At 40.8% G+C, this 23,248-nt stretch overlaps 1 protein-coding gene across 3 annotated transcripts in view; it reads right to left on the bottom strand.

Annotated features, from left to right (window-relative positions):
* Positions 1–9,588: 9,588 nt before the first annotated feature.
* LONRF3 (LON peptidase N-terminal domain and ring finger 3) overlaps positions 9,589–23,248 on the bottom strand; it is a 28,636-nt gene continuing 14,976 nt past the window's right edge. Inside the window, exons 8-12 of one of the 3 annotated variants that reach the window (XM_048863555.2) lie at positions 22,449–22,570; positions 21,604–21,762; positions 18,806–18,968; positions 18,045–18,194; positions 9,589–15,259 (exon numbers count right to left, since the gene is read on the bottom strand). In XM_048863555.2, the coding sequence (XP_048719512.1) occupies positions 15,101–15,259; positions 18,045–18,194; positions 18,806–18,968; positions 21,604–21,762; positions 22,449–22,570 (753 nt within the window). In that variant the 3' untranslated portion in view covers positions 9,589–15,100. Of the gene's footprint in view, positions 15,260–18,044; positions 18,195–18,805; positions 18,969–20,997; positions 21,118–21,603; positions 21,763–22,448; positions 22,571–23,248 lie in introns of those variants that run through there. The other 2 variants (XM_048863557.2, XR_007358369.2) reach the window with 2 other exon arrangements.

Consider the following 23,248-nt stretch of genomic DNA (forward strand, 5'->3'; position numbering starts at 1 on the left):
TGAAATTCCATTTGTTTAATTAATAGGTTTCAAAGAGTAGCAGCCGTATTAGTCTGTATCCGCAAAAAGAAAAGGAGTATTTGTGGCACCTTAGAGAGACTAACAAATTTAGTTGAACATAAGCTTTTGTGAGCTACAGGTCACTTCATTGGATGCATGCAGTGGAAAATACAGTGGGGAGATTGATATACACAGAGAATATGAAACAATGGGTGTTACCATACACACTGTAACCAGAGTGATCAGGTAAGGTGAGCTATTACCAGCAGTGCAATATAATGGCAAAAAGGAGGTGATGGTGGGAGAAATGTAGAGGTTCTTATGAATGAGGTGTACTGTTGAAATTATACCTAAAATGCTGCACACAGCTCCAGGATCCTCAATGCTGAGAACAGATCAACAGACTAGAGGGAATTCACAAGATAGAGACAAAAATAATGAAGGATCTGGAGGAACTGATTTACATGGAAAGATAGAAAGAACTATATGCAGAAAACTGTCTAACTGATTACTATATTGGGGGAAAATAATAATGATTTACAATAATGCTCCATTATGGCTTCTAATACCTACATTTAGTGTTTCCAGGTAACAATAAGGAACCTGAAAGGTTTTATGGAAGGCAGGACTCAGATAGGAAAAAAGAAAGTACTGATGCTCTCCCAAGTTCCACCTACAAACAAACCACCCACTTGAGACACCAAAATGAGTTTCCACGCACAGTAAATTCTTGCCTGATCTGATCAGTAGTTCAGTAGCTTACAGTGCTGACACTGAAATTGCCATTAATACACTTGAGAATTAACAACCCTTTAAATAATCAGAGGCAGTTCACGCTGCCCTCCAGAGTATTATTTCAGGCTATCTGCAGATGCAAACAGGCATCACTGCATCAATTCACACTGGAGCATCATCTTTTAGGTTACCCCAACCATAAAGGCTAGAGACCCTTAAGCTTGATTTTCAAAGGTTCTCAGCTCCCACAACTCCCACTGAGTTCATGTCAGGTTGCAGCTAAGCCTGGGACCAGCTGGTTCTACCTCCCAGATGAGCAACAGAGGACTAACAGCAGAATCACCTGATTGGCCAGACCATCCAATTGGCTGGAGGAACCAAGAGACCCGTTCTGAAGCCCAGCCCTAGCAGCTAGCAGGTCAACACTTACACCTGCAGCATCAAATACTCCCGTTCCTGCCTTGTTCCCAGCCCTGCTCGGTTTCTGACCCTTGGCTCTGTCTCCTGACCTTTGGCTGCGACCACTAGGCACAGTTGCTCATGGCTCTGATCACTAACCTGGCAGCTGATGCCCAGACCCATGACAGTTCAGGTGCTGAGCACTGTAATCTGACTCTTTAATTTTCATTTTAAATGAAAATTTAGATTATGGTACACAAGATAGCAGCCTCCAGAAACAAATATTCCATCACCAAAGCACTATAACTAGTCCAATTCTACCTCTGATGGATTCTACCTCTGATGGTGGCATGAAGTCCTGGAGGCATTCTGATTTTGTTCAAGCTAAAGCACTCTGAATCAGTGGGAGCATGCACATCCCCACTACAGTTCCTTATCCTTGATATGGAAAAGTCCTACCATGCTCCATCACACCTCCTTTCTGGGTCTAGCATCACTGATGCTGCTGCAACCTTCTTGCCCTGAACTTTTGGAGAGGAAGAGGGTTCAGAATTAGAACTGGGGTCTAAATTTTGCACTTGGCCCCTATATCTGTAATGGGCTGAACCAAAAGCACAGACACTCCTGAATGCTGAAAGCTTGAAATTCAGATCTTCATTTTGTGGCTCAGAAACATCTCATCTAGCACAGTAATCATAGAGAAGATGTGGGAGGAGATTAATAGGCAACGTGAAAAAAGTAAGATGGTGAGACTGTGGTATATTGGTCAGAGTGATTTTGCCGATTCTTAAAGTTTTAGGGGCCAAATACTATTCTGAGATACATGCACTCAGTTCACTTCCACTTTAGTCTACACGAGGGCAGAATGAGTTTCTCTCACTGGCCATGTCTGCACTAGAAAAGAGGTGTGCGCTAACGTGTTAATCTCCTGCTGAAGACAAGGCAAATTCTGGTTTTAACAAATTAGCCAAGCTATTGCCTCAACCAATTGTGTGCTAAAACTACAACTTGCTTTGTCTACACTAGGGTGTTAACATGCTAGCTAACATATTTAAAATACACCTTTGTCCCTAGTGAAGACCAGACTTTTCTCTCGTCCTCCAATTTATGCCTTCACGTAACTCCAATTGAAGTGACCAGGTGGCCTTTCCTCTTCAGGTTAACATGATTAAACTGAGTAGGCTGTTCTTACTCAGGACATTAAACATCTCAGTCAAACAGGTGTCTGGACAGGTAGTAAGGGCTTGTCTACACTTGAAATGCTGCAGCGGCATAGCTGTGCTTCTGTAGCACTTCAGTGAAGATGATACCTATGCTGACCGGAGGGACTCTCCAATTGGCATAGGTAATCCCCTTCCCTGAGAGTCAGTAGCAAGGTTGATGGGAGAATTCTCCCATCAACCCAGCACCATCTATATCGGGGGTGGGGGATGGGGAAAGGTCAATTTAACTGCGTCGCTCCAGGGGATGGATTTTTCACACCCCTGGGCAAAATAGTTCTACTGACCTAATATTGTCATGTAGACCAGGCTGAAGTTTCTTCCCAGGTACTTCTCAAGTATTTTATTTGCAGGTCATTTCACATTACTGGTGAATGCTTTCCTTAGTTTGGCTCTGTAGATTAACAAATGAAGGAACAGGAGGGATTTTTCAGAATGCAAATGTCACTGAAATGATCCGTTTGTGGTTGCCAGTGTCCCTCCTTCCCCTCCACACACACTTTTTAAAGAGAATGCTTAAAGACATCAGGCATATAATTTCCAAAATAGTAAGGACATTTAAAAGAGAATACATTATTTACACTGAAGAAAATAGACTGCTCCCATATATTGCAACAAATTGTTCCGCAGCACTTTAGCGTAATAGCATAGATGGAAATGCAGAGGAAGCACCACAATATTGAATGAACCTGTTTCAGAGCATTGGCAGAGGCCACAAAGCAAGCAATTAACTAGCTGAATGAAGCCATATAAGCCTACGCCTTGTCATTTATGTAACTAACCTTTGAGTTTTGGACATACTGGTATGCTGCAGTGAAGCCCACGCAATGTTTCTTTTATATCTATGTACTGAGCAAATGGGAAATGCAGATCCTGCCATTTGCTTTTCTCATTTTCAGCACTTATCAGTGCTCTCTGCCTGAGTGATCTTATCCTGCAAAAATGTTCACCTTACAGTCCCTAGTCTGTAATGCACTGCAAAGCTAGATGAGACTTTGCCTTGCTGTGTGAGAGGTATATTCTGCCCTTAAAGGTGCTTTTGAGCCTAGTCTCATGCATGATAAGTAGCACCTAAACGGAATTCATGCCCTGATCTTACCATGCCTCCATGGAGAAGTCAGAAACAGTGAACTGGAGAGGGCTCACACAAGCCCCTTGTTGACAACAGACAGCCTTTGCTAATAGCCTTGAAAACATAAAACCAATGTAAACCGGTGTAATCTGATTGTAAGGGCTGAAGGGAAGTAGGCCCTGGACTTCAATTCTGCAGGTTGTCTCCCTCGTCCATTCCAGGAAGCATTGGGAGCACAGGAATGCTTGGATCTCTGGTGATAACATTAGGTCTATGTGATATTCAGCCGTGGAGTCGCTCACATGCAGGTCTGCTCTACTGAAGTCATTTCTGCAGTTAGGGAATGAGTCATTTTGCTCATTAGTTCTTTTTTTTTCTTCTTCTTCTTTCCCCCATCACGTTATAACCAGACTAATTTGGAAGCCTTTTAAGACAAACACGATTTCTTCTCAGCAGGAGGAAATAAAATAGCATACATAACATGGTTATATAACACTCTGCTACTCATGCCTAGAATGAGGTCATTTTGATTAATGTATTTATCCAATGTGCAGCTCTAGCAGGAGATGTAATTGTGATAAAAGTGCACCATTTTAGGTTCTTTTCGGCAGAGCCCTCAGGTTTCTAACTAATTTTCCAAAACCTGTAGATTTACTTTGCATGCTCTAAGCTCTCTAAACCTTGGGAAGCCCTTTGAGCTTTCTTTCCTTTTCTTTCCTTTTCTTTTGGTAAGAGACACACTCTGTAGTTGCCTATTTTCTAGTATTATTATATTTTCTTTGTATTACAGCAGTGACCAGTAGCCTCAATCGCAGCAGGGCCCCATTTTGCTAGGGACTGTGTAAACATATAGTAAAAGATAGTCTCTGTCCTGAAAAGTTTAAGACCTAAATTAAGCCAAGAGGCAACAATATGGTGGAACATACAACTGGAGGGCTGATAACAGTGATAAGTACTAGGGCTGTCGATTAATCGCAGTTAACTCACGCGATTAACTCAAAAAAATTAACTGAGATTAAAAAAAATTAATAATCGCACCATTAAACAATAGAATACCAAATTGAAATTTATTAAATATTTTTGGATGTCTTTCTACATTTTCAAATATATTGATTTCTATTACAACACAGAATACAAAGTGTACAGTGCTTACTTTATTTTTACAAATATTTGCACTGTAAAAATGATAAATAATTCACCTCATACAAGTACTGTAGTGCAATCTCTTTATCATGAAAGTGTAACTTACAAATGTAGATTTTTTGTTACATAACTGCACTCAAAAATAAAACAAAGTAAAACTTTAGCGCCTACAAGTCCACTCAGTCCTACTTCTTGGTCAGCCAATTGCTAAGACAAACAAGTTTGTTTACATTTATGGGAGATACTGCTGACTGCTTCTTATTTACAATGTCACCTGAAAGTGAGAATAGGTGTTCGCATGGCACTTTTGTAGCCGGTGTTGCAAGGTATTTATGTGCCAGATATGCTAAACATTCATATGCTCCTTCATGCTTCGGCCACCATTCCAAAGGATGTGCTTCCATGCTGATGATGCTGGTTAAAAAAATGTGTTGATTAAATTTGTGACTGAACTCCTTGGGGAAGAACTGTATGTCTCCTGCTCTGTTTTACCCGCATTCTGCCATATATTTCATGTTATAGCAGTCTCAGATGATGACCCAGCACATGTTCGTTTTAAGAACACTTTCATAGCAGATTTGACAAAATGCAAAGAAGGTACCAATGTGAGATTTCTAAGGATAGATACAGCACTCGACCCAAGGTTTAAGAATCTGAAGAGCCTTCCAAAATGTGAGAGTGATGAGGTGTGGAGAATGCTTTCAGATGTCTTAAAAGAGCAACACTCCAAAGTTCCTGTTCTCTCTGGTGGTGGCGTATTCAGCAGGTTTTTTTTTTGTTTTTTTTTTTGCTGCTTGGGGCAGCAAAAAACGTAGAGCCGGCCCTAAGTGCATAAGTAAGGGAGAGCCGTGTGATGACGAACCTTAAAAATAAGGACAAAAAGCTGTATTTGAGGGGAAGGCAAAGGGTGAGCCAGTGGAGGGGCAAGTGACACAGTCATAGCAATGGGCTAGGAAGATAAGCTTAACAGCCATGCTTTGGGTGAAGCCATTCCTCCATCAATGTAAAATGATCCCTAGTACTTGCTTGTGGAATCAGCGTGTGTGTGTGTGTTGTTTCAGGGTGTTGAAGTCCCATTATTCAAAGCTTTGACACACACACACACACACACACACACACACACACACACACCCCTCCATGCGCCCCCCGGTTCTTTTTCAGTTTAGTAGCTCCTAACTGGCCATATAACCTATTGCTACTGTGCAGCAGCTGGTCTTTGGAAACACTGTGTGTTTATTTGCACTATTGTTCCTGGCAAAAAGCTTGTTATTCAATTGCTCTCTTTGACCTTTAGTTACCCTTGTTACATAATTGGACATCAACTTCCCATCATGCACTTCTCTGTCCATGTTTTGCCGATCTATAAAGTGATTTTATGGGTTATGAAGGGTGTGTCTGCTCAGTTGTGACAGAAACATTTACTCTACTGACCCTGAATTTTTTCTACAGTCAAAATTCACGATAGAGGGTGAGAGAGCGAGTACAGGAATTGTGAGGAAAATTTCAGTGACTAGTCACTTGAATTTTAAAGGAAATTTCCATTCAACTACATTCAGAATGTTTGCAGAAAGCGAATTCAAGAACCTGAGTTTTTTACTGGTGCAAATACTCATGGAAACCCCATTGAAGCTACAATATTCCTGCAACATGAATTTCAAATTCGTATTAAAATTTCAACAAATAATCAGTGGTAACAGGCCCAGTTAATGGTACTTACTTTCTCAGTCGAGAGAAAGAATAGCATGTGACTTGCTTAACTAACCAACAGAGTTCATTATGAATATTCACAATTTACATTCCGCAGACCTGCAAAAATTGCTTCATAATTATGTAAATTTCATAAGTTTGCCACTCACCATAAAAATCTCTCAGGGGAGACAAGAATTGAATTTCTAATATAGAAATCACACTGAGAAAGATTATTTAATACTCTCATTTCTGTTTTATTTTTACAAAACTTTCCAGGCCTTCTTTGTGTCTTACAAAAACCAAACCACAACTCCTGCTCACAAAAAAAAAAAAAAAAAAAAAAAAAGCACAAGCTCAACTTTATTTTCCTTTTCAGGTCACCCTTAAAATACATACATACGAAAGGCCTCAAGCTCTCCTTTTGTTTACAGTTATGTAAATCAGAAGTAGCTCCAGGGACGTTAAGAGGTATTATACTGGCACCCTATGTACCCATATTAACTGTGATTAGCATCATATGAGAAGTAATCCGTCTGTGACTGAAGAGTCCAAATAGCCTATATAGTGGAGAAATGCAACCTGTAGGGCAGTTGCTCCAAATTTCACATGCAAGCTGTAAATGTTGATCCCAAAATTCCTCTAACTCAGCAATACAAAATACTGCAGCATTTTGAATCCATGGCTCCAGTAGTTGCTGGCATATCACAGCTGCAAACTAGGGGCTCTCAAAGTAGTGGTAGCTAACTGCCAGAAGCAGTCATAGGATGTGGTCATGCCATATGGTCGTCGTTCAAATTGCATTGAAATCACTTGGAGTTTGGGGATCAGGCACTACTGCAGGACATGCTGTAGCTTGACTAAGTAATTTCACTTATGTTGGCTTGCACACATGGTGTTCATTGAGAAACATGAAGCTTAAAATATTAGGCTGGATTGTGAGCTCACTTATGTTGATATCAATCAAGACAGACCACAATCATGATAATGGAGAGAGACTAGTGCAGGGGTTCTCAAACTTCATTGCACTGTGATCCCCTTCTGACAACAAAAATTACTACATGACACCCCCAGGAGGGGTGACTTAAGTCTGAGCCTGCCGAAGCCCCACTGGGTTGGGGGAACAAAGCAGAAGCCCAAGGGCTTCAGCCTCAAGTAGGGCGCCTGTAACCTGAGCCCTGCCATCCCAGGCTGAAACCCTCAGGCTTTGGCCCCAGGCCCTACCAAGTCTAAGCCAGCACTGGTGACCCCATTAAAAAGGGGTTGCTATCCACTTTGGGGGCCCCCCACCCAGAATTTGAGAACTGCTGCACTAGTATAAAAAGGAGCACCAAATCCTGCCTAATGTACCTATCAGCAGGGGTGTTGGAACTTTTTATGGGGTGGGTTGGGTGTGCGTGGTGAAAGTCATTGAACAAAATAAAACCCTCTACATTATGGAAACCACTTCAAGCTGGGGGTGCGGTCACATACTCTGCAGCCCTGGTTCCAGCATCCCTAACCCAGAAAGGAAAACTAGAATTGTGAACTATCTGGCTCATCCTATGCAGTCATGCCCTTATAGGATGTGGCCTTATCCAATATAATAAAAGGAGTAGAGTTAGGCTCAGACAATACTTGTTTAGACCTACAAGCAAAGCGTCAGGGCTGCTGTCGGAAATGGTGTTGATGGCTCAGAAGTTGGAACTTTTGGATCAAACACAGCACTGCAACTTACCCGAGGGATGGTTGACTTGATAGAGAGCTGAAGGGTCTGACTTCTTCTACTTAGCAATGCTTGTATAGCTTGTCACACCACTAAAGTCTCACTGAGTTGCAAATGGAGGCAGGGCCACTGTCCAAGCCTAGCATTTGGAAGTGCTATTTTTCAGCTGACCCGTAAAATCAAGGGCTTTATTGCAAGCCCTTCAACAGCCCCTGGAACTCTTGATAAGAGGGGAGCAGTTAACCTCTATGTCCTGTTCTTTTATCCCATCACATTAAGCCAGGAGGCAGTGAGACATACATCAACACTAGTAAGGAAATTGAAAGCAGTCTGATGACTTATCCTTTTAAAATAAATTTAAGAAATGATTCCTCATGAAGCAGACTGTACAGTAGGAGAGGCACAATGATCCAGTGGAATGAGCACAATAGTAGGAGCCAGGAGTTCCAATTATTCTTGTTTTATAGATTCAAAACTGAGCCAGAGAAATGATGGGATTTGCCTAAGGTCATCGATTCATAGAATTTAAGGGCCACCAGATCACCTAGTCTGACCTGCTATGTATCACAGGCCACCAACCACTCTCACACCACAATTAGACCCAAGTCTTACAGCCCTCCTGACACTAGACTGCCTGTGGCGCACAAGAGAATGGTAGGGACCTAAGGGTGCTCAAGATCCCTGCAACAGACCATAGGGTTTAAGCAAGTTACTCCCCCTTTATGTCAGTTTCCTGAACTTGCCCACATCCACAGGCTTGTGTGATCTTCAACAAGGCCTTAGGCTCCTTTGACTTACTTTTCTTATGTACAAACTAGGAATAATAAATACTAAGCACACTTATTACAGACAATTCATGTGTGCACAGTTGTTTGAACAGAGGGTTGAGTATTAATTATTACTATTTATCAATTAATAAGACAGCAGCAGTTTTACTTGCTCACTGTTTAAATGTTTTGAGGATTCTTATTAAAACATTGAATGAATAGCAAGTTAAACTCCTTTGAGGCAATACAGCTTACTGAATATATCCATTAAGCCAAGTTTTTAGGGGACCTAATTTACTGGGCCTGCAAATTTTGTGACTTATCTCCGTTGCATGAGGAAAGCCTATTGCCTGTGTATTAAAATCTGATCCCCTATATGCATTCATAAGTTAGCCTTACTCTATGCTCAAATAGACAGGTCCCACTGAAATCAACAGCAATTCCATTCACCTATCTTACAGCAGAATTTGGTCCAGGTGGTGCAGTTGTCCTTTGGGGGTGGAGGAGGGAGAAAATTTAACTAGTAGTTGTACAAATGCAGTAGCTACTTGTTAGAGGAAAGTAGGTGTCAGGATATTTTCTAGAGACTCTTGTTATAAGACCCCAAGTCAAAAAAGCAGCCCTGTTCAATCCTTATGAAATCAATGGAACTTAAGCATCTGTTGTCCTGAATAGGGGATGGATTTCAGCACATACTTAAGTGCTTTTCTCGAGTTGTGCCTGACTGAGCATCCATTGCAGGCAATAAGAATCTTTCCATTAACTGCAGTGGGGAGCAGGCCTTAAATGACAAGTGCCATAGTGATTTAGGGCATTCTTTCTATCTTTGTAATTTCTTGTTATCAGATACAGATCAGAGAGTAAAGAACACAAATTTTAATTAGCAAACAAGTATCCATACAGACTTATGTCCATACAACATAATTAGTACTACTGGATACATAGGCTGACAGAACTATGAAATTAATATCTTGAACATAACATGAATGGGAAAAAAAGATGTCAAACTTACGTAGAGGTAGTGGAATAGTACTGCTGTTCAATGACTAATTGAATTTAATTTCACTTCAAGTTCATTAGTGCAAGAAAAATAAAAGGATGCTTTACACACAAGTAGAATACAAAAGCCCCCAAAGAAATTTGTCACTATTTAAAATGACTTGATAGATATTTTATTTCTGGCTCTCTAATAACCACATAGCTTGATGGTATTAAATAGGACAAGTCTACAGCATCACATGAAGATATCTTAAATGATTTTTCCACCGGCTTTTTTTCTTCCAGTAGATATATGTAAAACGATTACATTGTTTCTGCTACAGTACTGCTCTGTAAACTTGTGTTCCTCCAATCTGCTGTCAAGAATTAAAAAGGGGTGGGGGGGTAGGCTATGATTGAAGATTAAGAATGGCAACCAGCAACACAGAAATACAGGCACTTCTATTTGAGGGTTAATTTAGACCCTATGAAAACTCCTCAGATATTAGTAAGCACTTCTGTACATGATACGTGCATGTATAACTCTGGGCATGTCTACACTGCAGGGCAGTACTAATGACAGGGGTGTGAACAGCAGAATATGCTAACTTGTGCTCTGACCCCTGTATACCCTGCTAGTGTGAACTAAGTAGTACTTGCCCTGTTTCAAATAGGGCTACAGTAGCGCTAACTAGGTACTTTCTAGTTCACACCAGGAGGGTCTACATAGGACCATGAGAGCATACTCTACAGTTCACACCGCTGTAGTTACCACTGCACTGCCATGTAGACAAGACCTCAGTGTAATAGTTCAGCTTTTGTGCATCAGCCATTTAAGAATTAAATCCTGTATTAAACAATCTGGTTTCTCGTATATTGGCAATATTTATCCTGCAAATCTTGGCAGAGGATTTCATTTACAAAGGTACTTTTCTGCATTCTTCTTGAGCCTGCAGTCTTTGTGGGCTTGATCCAACCCCCTAATGAAGTCAATGCGAGTCTATTGACACAATTGTCTCAGACCCTAAATGCATATAATTCCTACTGAATTTTGCACAAACTAGACTCAGGTTACTTAGATAGATGTTTTGCCTATTTTCACAAAAGCTACATGAATCACTCTCTCCACTACCCCCCAAAAAACAAGGCATTGAAAATGTACCTGTGGCCCTCATTAACTAGTTTAAACACTGGTAAAATTCCAGTATCAAAGAAATGATTGAGTGACCATATCCAAAATATAAAACTTCAGTTTATAAATGCTCTCTAACCTCTATACCTCACTATCTATAACAGATTCAGACCCAGTAAATACAAATCTGTCAAACTCCATTTTTACCAAGATTAAAATTATTGGATTAACAAATTAGTGGTTCATACACGCTCTAAAGGCTAATAAATACTCATATAGGACAGAGGGGTAGCCCAAGCACGGACCAGCCACTTTGCAATGAGAAATCCCAGCTGTCAGCTTAACAGCTAATAAAAAAAATAGCACTCAAGAAAAGGGAACTCCAGTGCTACCACCATGAGGCTAACCAGGTCTGACTTCCAGCAGGGTCTGCTGAACCTTTTGCTTGAGTCTGTTCTCGCATCAGTTTTATACTGGTGTAATTCCATTGCCTTAAGTGCAGTTGCTTCCGATTTACACATGTCAATGAGATCAGAATCAGGCTCTATCTACTCTGTTCCGTTCTCACCCATTTTTAGTTTTTTGGCCAAGTTGAGCTGGCCAAGAGAAATACTGTATTTCCCCCCTCCCCCATTCATGTTTTCCCATCATCGTTTTTTGTTGTTAGATGAAGTAGTGCACTAAGCAGGAAGGAGTCATTTAGCTTGAGTCTGCCTTGTACTTAGTGTCATGAAAACAAATTTACTGAAGAAATTTGACTTATGTCCCTCCACCTACCTAGGAATGTGGCATAATGACATGACCGATATTAAGTTATTTTCATGCATTTGAACTAATCACATCTCAAATGGTGAAGGTCGCAAATGAACAAAGTCATCATATCAAACAAATGTAAATGACTAAAACTTTCAGGAAACCCATGCTCGGGCTGCTTTTTGGCTTGCCCTACAATATTTGTATGGCAGATGGCTTTCATTCAGCTATGGTTTGAGCTTTTTTCTCTCATTTGATTGTCACTGGGGACCAAACTCCCCCCTGAAATCAAACTTTTGCTGGTGACTTCAAGTCTGCTGAATTGAGCTCCAGTGAAAGTTTAACCTGTGTGAACGACCAGCAAAAAGCATACATGTTGTTTAAACCCCAAAACAGGGGTTAAATGGGATTTAAATGGGTTTGCTACATAGGGGCAAATTTTACCCTATGCTATTAAAGAACTATGAACCCAAGCTTGTATTTGGTGTGCAGTCAAAACTTGATCAATACTTTTGAGTTTGTTTTTATTCTATAGTAGGTTAGTACACCTAGTTCTGGGCACAACTTGATGGTAAGAATAATAAGTATACTATCAGATCAACATAGTATATAAAATTTAAGTGACTGTTAAAGCTATTGTCTCACATTTCAGAAAAGATGCCAAATTTACTGTATCTCAAAAATAAACACTACACAGTGGTGTATGTAGAAACTGGTAGATGTTCTGTAATTCACTCCAAAAGAGTTGAAACGTGGTGGTCTCAACTCACTGAGGGTGATGGAAAGGGCTGGCCTATTTTAAAAATAGGCATTGTCAAGTGTAAAGGACTCTCCATAGTTACCTGTGAACCAGTAACATGAATGTGTAACAGAAGTTCTAGCATGCAGAAAAGAGCAAAAAAAAAAATCAGCGAGAAAACAGCCCCAAAATACAACATACTTAAAGACTGAATCCTGCTGCCACGGATGTGAGGACCAAAAACACCTACTGACTTGTATGGAAGCAGGACTGGTCTCAAGTTATACATTACTAATACAGAAATGGCTTCGGTCAGAACTACATTTACTGTGACATCACCTGCAACTGAGATGAGAAGTCACTCTGTGAAGTGACTCATCTGTTTTCTTCATTATGAAGACACAGATGCCATTGCAGACAGCAGCCACTGTGCATTTTACAGTTTAAAACAGGTGTACATAATACATATGTAAGGCTTCCGATTTTTGGTTTTTAATAGACATGGATAAAACATCGCAATTAAAAAAGAAATTGGAAATGGTTACTCAATTCATGTTGACTTCACCTGTTTCATAGTGCAGTTTGTTTATATAGGCGATGTCCCTGCTCATTGGCTTGTAAGGATTTGCCAACACAGAGCATTAATGTGAACTAGGGATGTGTGATTTCTGAAGTTCACTAGTATATTGCACACTAATTGGTCTGCATAGACCCAGTTGATTCACACTAAAAGGTTCCCTAGTGCCTGCTAATGTAATGCTGTTTGAAACCGTACTAAGTGTATATACAAAGAGAAAAGCCCCATTTTTGGATATCTACATAGAACTCAAAACAAATGCCAAAAAATGAAATTAATAAACCCCCAAAACAGAAGCCCTGTACATATATTATTCTCACAAACAGGCACAGTACCATCCACAGAAAAGTGTAGCAAACTAACAGCATGGAAATGAGTTTCCTGTAGTATTTACAAGGTAGCTAAAGCAACAACAAAATATACTTTCAATCTGCCTCACTAGATGGAATACTGAAACGTGAGACAATTTGTTCCTACGGCACTTAAAGAAGAGTGCCGTAGAATTTAATAAGGATGAAAAACTACATTCTACAGAAACTTAACAGGGTTCATAAATTACTCAAAACTATAAAACTGAAATAAAATAAATTATCTCAAACTAAAATGATTTTAAAAGCCTATGGAAAGAAGACAATAGTCTATTAAATTCTACAGGACTTTTCCAGAAGGGTATGCACTAATAAACACTATTCTGGGCAATATCATGAATTTTCATCCATCCTACTTGCTCTCTGAAGAGAGATCCATAGCTTAGATACAAAGACCCAAACTTGCTCCCACTTAAGTCCATAGCAGAACTCCAACTGACTTTAATGGAAGCAAGATCAGGCCCAAAATCTTACACAGTGCAAAAGATGCAGAAAAAGTGAAACCCAGTTTTCAATTGCCTTTGGGGTTTTAACCATTAGCTATCAAGCTGCTCAGTCTGACAGGAGACACAAAGATCAGGTAGAGACTTGTGGCTAATGGAAAAATCTGGAGGTGGAGGTGGAATAAATAGAAAGTTTATTAAAATACCTTCCTTCTTGTGAGCCCTCCTGGAGCCCTACATAGCAAAAAATAATATTAACTACAAACATAAGATCTTAACATGTAAAAGGGTTATTAGAGATTCTTTATATCAACCTGAAGTGAAATACCCCTCTCTAGTTCTCTTTTGTGAAAGGTTGCTTTACACCTATCAGCTCCTGCATTGTGTTTGTAGGTAGCTGCAATACTCTCATAGCAATTCAAATACAACATTTCACTGCAAACTGCTGCATAGTGCTACTCTTTATATTGTGCAAAATTAATGGCTGGATCCTTCAGTCATCTCTCTGGGCAAAGCCCACTGAAGTTTATTACCCAAAGCCCCAAATACACTTAAGCATATGCTGAAGTGCTTTGCTTGATTGGGGACCAGTTAAGATTGTAGGATCAAACTCTACCCAGCAACAATGAACTCTTTCAGACAAAGCCTGCATATTCATGGCTGGCTGTGTTGGGGGCAATCCTTCTTAGAATATAGATCACTGGAGATAGTAGAAAAACATTCAAAGTACTCAAAACACAAATGTATTGAAAAAATGACCGAAGTAGTAGCTTGTGTATTCTTAATATCTTTTCCCCTAGTCATTCATACATGGTAAGACACCATAAATAAATAGAGCAGCTTACTTTCTGTGTAGAGAATGTACACAAATAATTACAAATATACATTTGGAAACCAAAAAAGACATAGTGCAAAAATAAATGATCAAACAGAAGTTGTGGACATTATAATACACAATGCTATATAAACCTGAACCATTTGGAATAAAAGACTTTGCAGTTCATTGAAATAATGCTTTAACACTATCAGTATTTCTTTTTCACATTAAACCGCACAGATTTCCTTTAGTACTACAGGAAACTCACCTCAAACTTTCAAAAGGTTTATGGCAAACAAGACCACTTTGTTCTGTTATATAACAGATAATAGCCTAGCAGTGCAACAATTGAATACTCGTCTCAAGAAAGTTCAGAGATCAAATGGATACTACTGGATGATCTGTAAATATCCTTGGCTCTTCATATTTTATTTCCTTTGAAAGTTAGACTTCAAAACTTGTCCTGTTTTGACACACAAATCCATAAGACAGTATTGCAGTCAGATATAGTTACAAGAGAAACTCCAGTCCAGTATTGCAAGAGGCTTCACAGCTGGTTCTCCGCATCATCGTGACCGTGTATGGGACATAAACGTAAGGACACGTCTGATGCCATTCAAGCGGTCTTTCAGGGATTTCATGGCAAGAAACGGAAGCTGAGCTCTACTCTCAAGTGGAAGGACAGCAAGGACCCACCAGCACCACGCAGGACCATTGGGGCTAGCCTGCAATAGAGAACATGTACATTATGATACAGAAGCCAAGATGCTGTCAGTGACAAAAAATATCTTGGTATGGAACACGTTTTTACTGGCTTAGTAACAAATGCTTTCTATAGGGTCCCTCCAAATGCCATTTTAATAACTTCTAGTTAGACGTACACAGTTTATACCCAGATCCTAAACTTTTCTATAATTTAGAGTGTTTGGATTAGACCCATTTTTGCCTCTAGTAATATGTAGTTTGTGTCTTCTGCATCATCTTCATACTCCGTCTTAGTGGGCCCAAACCTATAAGTAAGGGCCCTGCCAAATTCATGGTCCATTTTGGTCAATTTAAAAAATACATTTAATGATTTCAGCTATTTCAAGGTGTTGTAATTGCAGTGATCCTGACCCAAAAAAGGAGTTGTGGGGGGGTCGCAAGGTTGTAGGGGAGGTTGTGGCTCTGCTACCCTTACTTCTGTGCTGCTGTTGGCAGTGGCGCTGGTATGGTATGGTAAGGAGGGCATGGTACAGTGTTCGCAAAAAGAAAAGGAGTACTTGTGGCACCTTAGAGACTAACCAATTTATTTGAGCATGAGCTTTCGTGAGCTACAGCTCACTTCATCAGATGTTTACTGTGGAAACTGCAGCAGACTTTATATACACACAGAAATCATGAAACAATACCTCCTCCCACCCCACTGTCCTGCTGGTAATAGCTTATCTAAAGTGATCAACAGGTGGGCCATTTCCAGCACAAATCCAGGTTCTCACCCTCCACCCCCCCACACAAATTCACTCTCCTGCTGGTGCTAGCCCATCCAAAGTGACAACTCTTTACATAATCAAGTCGGGCTATTTCCTGCATAGATCAAGGTTCTCTCACATCCCCCCCACCCCCATACACACACAAACTCACTCTCCTGCTGGTAATAGCTCATCTAAACTGACCACTCTCCAGGTTTAAATCCAAGTTAAACCAGAACATCGGGGGGGGGGGGTAGGAAAAAACAAGAGGAAACAGGCTACCTTGCATAATGACTTAGCCACTCCCAGTCTCTATTTAAGCCTAAATTAATAGTATCCAATTTGCAAATGAATTCCAATTCAGCAGTTTCTCGCTGGAGTCTGGATTTGAAGTTTTTTTGTTTTAAGATAGTGACCTTCATGTCTGTGATTGCGTGACCAGAGAGATTGAAGTGTTCTCCGACTTCAATCTCTCTGGTCACGCAATCACAGACATGAAGGTCACTATCTTAAAACAAAAAAACTTCAAATCCAGACTCCAGCGAGAAACTGCTGAATTGGAATTCATTTGCAAATTGGATACTATTAATTTAGGCTTAAATAGAGACTGGGAGTGGCTAAGTCATTATGCAAGGTAGCCTGTTTCCTCTTGTTTTTTCCTACCCCCCCCCCCGATGTTCTGGTTTAACTTGGATTTAAACCTGGAGAGTGGTCAGTTTAGATGAGCTATTACCAGCAGGAGAGTGAGTTTGTGTGTGTATGGGGGTGGGGGGGATGTGAGAAAACCTTGATCTATGCAGGAAATAGCCCGACTTGATTATGTAAAGAGTTGTCACTTTGGATGGGCTAGCACCAGCAGGAGAGTGAATTTGTGTGGGGGGGTGGAGGGTGAGAAAACCTGGATTTGTGCTGGAAATGGCCCACCTGTTGATCACTTTAGATAAGCTATTACCAGCAGGACAGTGGGGTGGGAGGAGGTATTGTTTCATGATTTCTGTGTGTATATAAAGTCTGCTGCAGTTTCCACGGTAAACATCTGATGAAGTGAGCTGTAGCTCACGAAAGCTCATGCTCAAATAAATTGGTTAGTCTCTAAGGTGCCACAAGTACTCCTTTTCTTTTTGCGAATACAGACTAACACGGCTGTTCCTCTGAAACATGGTACGGTGTTGCCACCTTTACTCCTGCGCTGCTGCCTGCAGAGCTGGGCCCTCAGTTGGCAGCTGCCTACCTCTAAAGGCAGCTGTGCAGAAGGGTGGCATGGTACGGTGTTGCCACCCTTACTTCTGCACTGCTGCTGGTGGGACACTGCCTTCAGAGCTGGGTGCCCGGCCAGCAGCTGCTGCTCTCTGGCCACCCAGCTCTGAAGGCAGCGCTGAAGTAAGGGTAGCAATCCGCGACCCCCCTAAAATAACCCTGTGACCCCCCTGCAACTCCCTTCTGGGTCAGGGCCTCCAATTTGCAAACGCTGGTCTCCCCCTATGAAATCTGTATAGGGTCAAAGCACATAAGAGACCAGATTTCATGGGAGAAGGCCAGATTTCATGGTCTGTGATGCGTTTTTCATCGCCATGAATTTGGTAGGGCCCTATCTATTAGGGATTTAGCACCCTAACATCTGTTATACTCGGTTAGTACTTGGAGTTTAGGGTCTCCAGCACCTTGCAGTACTGAGTCCTGTAACACTAGCATCAAGTTTGTCCTGCAGTTGTCATCTTTTTGTACAATCGCTATTTTCCACCTAAACTTTGGGACAAATTCAGTTACGTTACAAAATGGTGCACATTCACTGAAATCAATAGGGATTAATTTGGTCAGTATTTCTCAGGAAGTTAAAATGAAATAATAAATATGAATTCTGACTTGCTCAGAGTTACTGCAGCAGTAGCTTATGGCAACAATTCAGATATTGAACAGGTTATACAGGGTCAATGAAGAGGATTAATGTTTTCTTCAATGAATTAGAAAATTCTTCTTGGTTTATCAGTGTGATTGCTAAACTTCCTGTAATCAATAAAAATGACAACCTCTATTCCTGGATAAATATAAAGTCAAGTACCTGTGGGTCAGGATCCTTAGCTGGCATTGGACCAAAATGACTGAGAATTCGACTCTTGAGTGCTTGTTTGAGTGAGTTAAACCACATATAAGCCTGATCATATACAGAATCATGTAGAACAAGTAACTCAGCATAGCTCTCTCCTTGCACCTGAAGAGAGCACAGAGAGAGGGGGTGAGGCTGGACTTAATTCCAATTACATTTTCAAAAGGCACTACCCACTCTTAATTCTTTTGAAAACTCTAGGGCAGATCCTGAAAGTTTGTTCTTTGGTTTATTTTTCTGAAAAGTATCTCAATCTACGTTTCTCTCAACCTTTTTCTTCACCCCTAGGTTCTAAAACAAAAAAATCCATTTTCAGAACAAAATGTTTGTCAGGCTAAATCCAACCACCACTTACTAGAGTTATATATTTAAATGAAAATGGGTCCCCAAATGAGTTGTATTCGGTTTTTTTTTGTATGAAAACTTTGTGGCTGGCACTGTCTCCCTATAAATACAGTAGAGGTTTGCACAGCACCTAACACATTTTGAGTGTGTTACATATTTTCTCAATAATAGTGCACTGAAAAAAATTGGGGATAATGGACCCAATCCAATTTGGAAATTGATTTCAGTGGGAGTAGGGCCAGATCCAATCCGATTACAGGTATAAAGCAAACCTGAAGTACCCTATTAGGAAGCCTGGCAAGATCCCATCCTGATACACACTACTTTTATAAAGATAAAAACTCTTGGAAAATAATCTTCGGTAAACTCACCTTCTGATCCTCAATGTACTCAATATCTGCTGTGTTGTATCCATCACGCTGGCTGTGCTCTACCACCTTAAACCTCCTCTTGCCAATGCTGTCTACTACAGAGCGACCGTCAGCAAAGAATTCAACATTTCTGATCTCCAGAATGCAGCCATAATCAGCAAACCTATTTAAAATAAAAACAGCAGCAAATAAACTGGCTGTATTCTTTCCAGGTTCAGTTCTGTAGATTTACTGAACAGCCATTCTAATACAAAGATATTTACCAGTGTCAATGAGTGCTACATGTAATGCATATTTTTATTGTTCTCCTTCAGGTTATACAACACTTCTTTTCAAAACTACCTTCATGAATGTTCAGGCAAGCTGACCAGCTGAATGCCCAGCACCATTATAATAAGGCCAACTTTTCTAAGTTCTCTAAAACGGAGGCACTTAGCTGGATTCATTTGAAATTTGGCCTGCCTCAGGAAGGTTCACAGTTGGCTTAGTGACCAAGAATTGGGATCCTTTGGGCTAGGGGTTCTGAGATACAAGCCTTTCCCCCCCACCCCACACAAGCCATTTTTCAAAGTTTCTAGGTGGGTTTTTTCCCCCCTGCACACAGAGCTAGAGATTAAAGTTAACTATTAATGTGATGCAGATCACAATGGTCTCAAATCAGAGTTTTACTCCAGGTAGTGCATGGCACCCATTCAATCTTTGGGGGACCCAAATGGAGAATAGTATTCAAGAAAATGTACCTTTTACAGCGCACATGCACCAATACAGAAAGGTGGCTAGAGGGTTTCCATGCCTGCCATTTTAGATGCGTTAAAGCTTGACTTTTGTAAATACTCTAAAAGCCAAATGGTTACTTGGATTGCTATGAAATTTGGTGTGCCTCATGGGGCAAAGGGTAGCATTAACAATCCAAATGTGGGGTTATCTGACCTAGGGGATCCAAGTTACAGGCCTCAAAACCAAACCAGTTGCCTTCTGCTGCCTTGTTCTGTTAAATTGAGATGTACTAATGGCTGGATGAATCACAGACCACACTAAGACAGATGGTGGTGAACTCACCCTCTTCAGTTAACATAATGAAGGATAAATTAATTACAAGCCCCACATCTTAGACAAAAGAAGTTTTGGACTGAGTGGCCAGAGGAGGCTGCAATTTGCAAGTCATAGGTGGCAATTTTGTTTTGTGGGAGAATGTAATCAAAGTCTACAGGGGAGGAAAAAAATTAAATGTGATTGCTTCCTGGAAGGAGATGGCTATTAGGAGGCTGAGGAATTGAGTAATAAGGGGAGAGGGGTTTGGAGCTGCAGCAAGGGGAAGGGGTTTATAGGGGATTCACAGGGATGGGTGGTAAACCACCAGTTCAAGACTTGCCTGGGGAAAAAAAAAAATCTGTTTTTCATTAGCTCCTGGGGGACTGGTTGGGCCAAGTAGTTACTAGGGCAGATTAATGTGATGTTTTCAAAGAAACATTGCACAGAACTTAGGAACGGACAGTGCAGGCATCATGTTTTGCCCACTCTGCATTACCTAACCAGTGATTTAAGAAGCTGTGTCATACTGGGCATTGTGGGGATTCATTTGGGTGGAAATAATCTGAGCCTTATTCCTGGTGTTCATCTCATACATTGGATCATATTAGAGATGTGTGTCCAGGAGCTATGATAATTTTCCTCATTTTTGTCCTTTAATAGTGTTAGATGGAATCCTGTGAGTGAGAATGAATGGGCAGTAAAAAGGAGGTAAAGAGCTAGCACATTTCAGCAACTATAGGGTTGGCAAAGCAAAGTATGCTGTTACAGGGCATACTGGAGCATTGCTAAAACAGGGCAGATTTAAGGTTGCATGGGCGATCTTAACTGGGCATTCCCTGGTTTTCAGCAGTTTGAGTTTTGCTCAACTCAGTGTTTTGCAAGGGAACAATATACCCCCGAACAACCTTAATTCTGCATTAATGTAGTTTGTTGCCATTGAATTTTAGAATACTGATCATTTCTTGCGCAATGGAATACCTTAGGTAATCACATACTGCACCAGTGCAGCTGTTCTAGAAGGATATTTCACTTTCTACTATTTATCTACATTTTGAAATGTAAGAACTTCAGATGTTCAATGAAAACTCTAAGGCCCAGTAGGGTTAAGGATAGTAAGCACTATGGAAGGACTATGAAATCTACAAAGAAAAAAAACTTACCAATGATTTTAGTAAGCTTTGCTTTGCAGTCTCTGGCTCATACAGACCATTATGACACTGGTGAGAAGTCAAAATGCAGATGTGGGCTTCAAGGCAGGGTGATACAAGATTGGCACTTTGCTGTAAATGGCATGATGTAAATGCTCAGCCAGTCCATGTACTAAGCTGACTATACTTCTATCCCAACCACTATATTTAATACAGTGGAGATGTCAATCTGACCTGATAACATGACTGTTTCTTTTGATAGTAAAATTTGTTAGCATTCCAACTTGACTGGCGGTACCAAAGAAATAAATTTAAAACTAAGAAAATACTTTTTCCTCAAGCCATACCTAAGCCTTCTGTGAGCCAGGGTAAAAGTGTACAGTAAGGGATATAAATCTTATCTTCACGCTTCAGTACATCAGCCTACCACTAACACTGCTAGGAAGAAATGCCGCCCCACCTTCCTCCCCCCACACCACCCTCCTGCCTGTTATTCCACAGTTGTCCATTATGGGGTTTTCAGCACCTTCCTCTGAGGCAGCTAGTACAGACAGGCTACTGGACTAAACAGATCACTGGTCTGATCTAGAAATGCAACTGCTACCACTGCTCACTCACCCCTTGATAGGATCACCGATACACATTCCAAATTGCTTGGTGCCAGTCTCCATGCATCTTCGAATCATCAGTCGATAACATGGCTCAAAGATGTGCAGAGGGCAAGGGACTGTAGGATAGGCCATTGTGCAGACAAAGATGGGAACGTTCTTATTTAAGCTATAAGAAAAAAATCCCACTATATATAGGAAAATATGCACCATCTTTGAAAAAGCATTAGAAAGGTACAAACTACAGACATATGATGAAACAATGCAATTTAGAGGATGCCTTATCTTGCTAAGATCTCAGAGTGCTTTACAATAAAATCAAATGGAAAAACAAGATTTCTGTATTATACAAAAACAGTTAAACTATTTTTTGCTTTCATCTTTCCAGATAATGGTAATGATATTCCATTATAATTAATGGAACTATTTTTTTAATCCTTCCAGCAAAGCCAGAAAGAGTTATCACCTCATCTCTCGAGGCTGCTTTAGAGCTCGGATGTTCCTCAACTCTCCCCCTTTCCCATCCAATTTCCAATCCACATGTACTGGGGTGAAATTCCACTTCAAGCCACTGTGACATGCGCAAAGGTCAAGAGAACACAATGTCATTGTAATGCACCTCATATTATTGGCTTGGATTTCCTCCACAAGAGCATGCTACCAGATAGCTTGCCGTTTAGTCTTGTGTGTCTGAACCCTTCCCTTCTTGAATCATGTAATACAGAGTAAGCTCCTTTATCAGCACCTTAGGACATGTTCTACAGTGATGAGAGCCATTCAGTTGCTAGCTAAACTACTTTTAAAGATTGGTTTAAACCCCGCCCCCACAAAAGCCCACACAAACTGATTACGTACTTGGAAAGCTCTGCAATTTCCTCTTCATAAATCTTCCTTCTCTCAGTGAGTTCCTCTGGAAGATACTTCGCTATTAACTCCTCCATCAGTACTGTTTTGCAGTATTTCCTCAGAGCCAAGCACTGCAACAAGAAGGCACAACTGAGCAGCTATCAAATAATGTATAGCAAATGGCTGCCATGTGCTATTTTACTAAAGCTTCCGCCAATGTAGCCTTTTCTTCATTGTATTTGGTCACTTCCATTATAAACAGAAATGGTCACTAATCCATTTCCCTCCTTGCTTTCCAACCTGCTTGTGGGAATCAAGGTCCAGACACCCCAGGACCTGGGATTCTGGACTCCCAAGAATAAGCAATTGAATCAACTGATTCAATACAATATTACTGTACTATACAAGTGTCAACTCTGGTCTTTTTACTGAAGCCAGACACGCACTTGTCTTGTGTGTGGTGGTTTTGGAGAAATCTGAGAGGAAGGGCTGTTGGGGTTACCCTGGCAAGCAGCAACCAGACTGGTGGACTCTAGGGTGAAGCCACTGTGCTGTGAGAGGCTGTTGGTGTCAGGGCTCTGAGCCAGAGCTGTACAGCATGGGAGTACCCAGGGTTACAGGAGAGGTGAGGACAACCCCTTACTAGTTTGGGGGTACTCCTGCAGCACCACACTATTATAAAGACATGGGAAGGGCACTGATTTTTCAGAAGACTTTTCAAAGCAATACAGAACAGCATTGCAACCCAATATCCTACATGAACGTCATGCACCAAACGGATGTCATGGGGAATTCCATGCTCAGAGCTT

The sequence above is a fragment of the Caretta caretta genome, chromosome 9 (genome assembly GCF_965140235.1).
Source record: "Caretta caretta isolate rCarCar2 chromosome 9, rCarCar1.hap1, whole genome shotgun sequence".
NCBI classification, from domain to species: Eukaryota; Metazoa; Chordata; order Testudines; family Cheloniidae; genus Caretta; species Caretta caretta.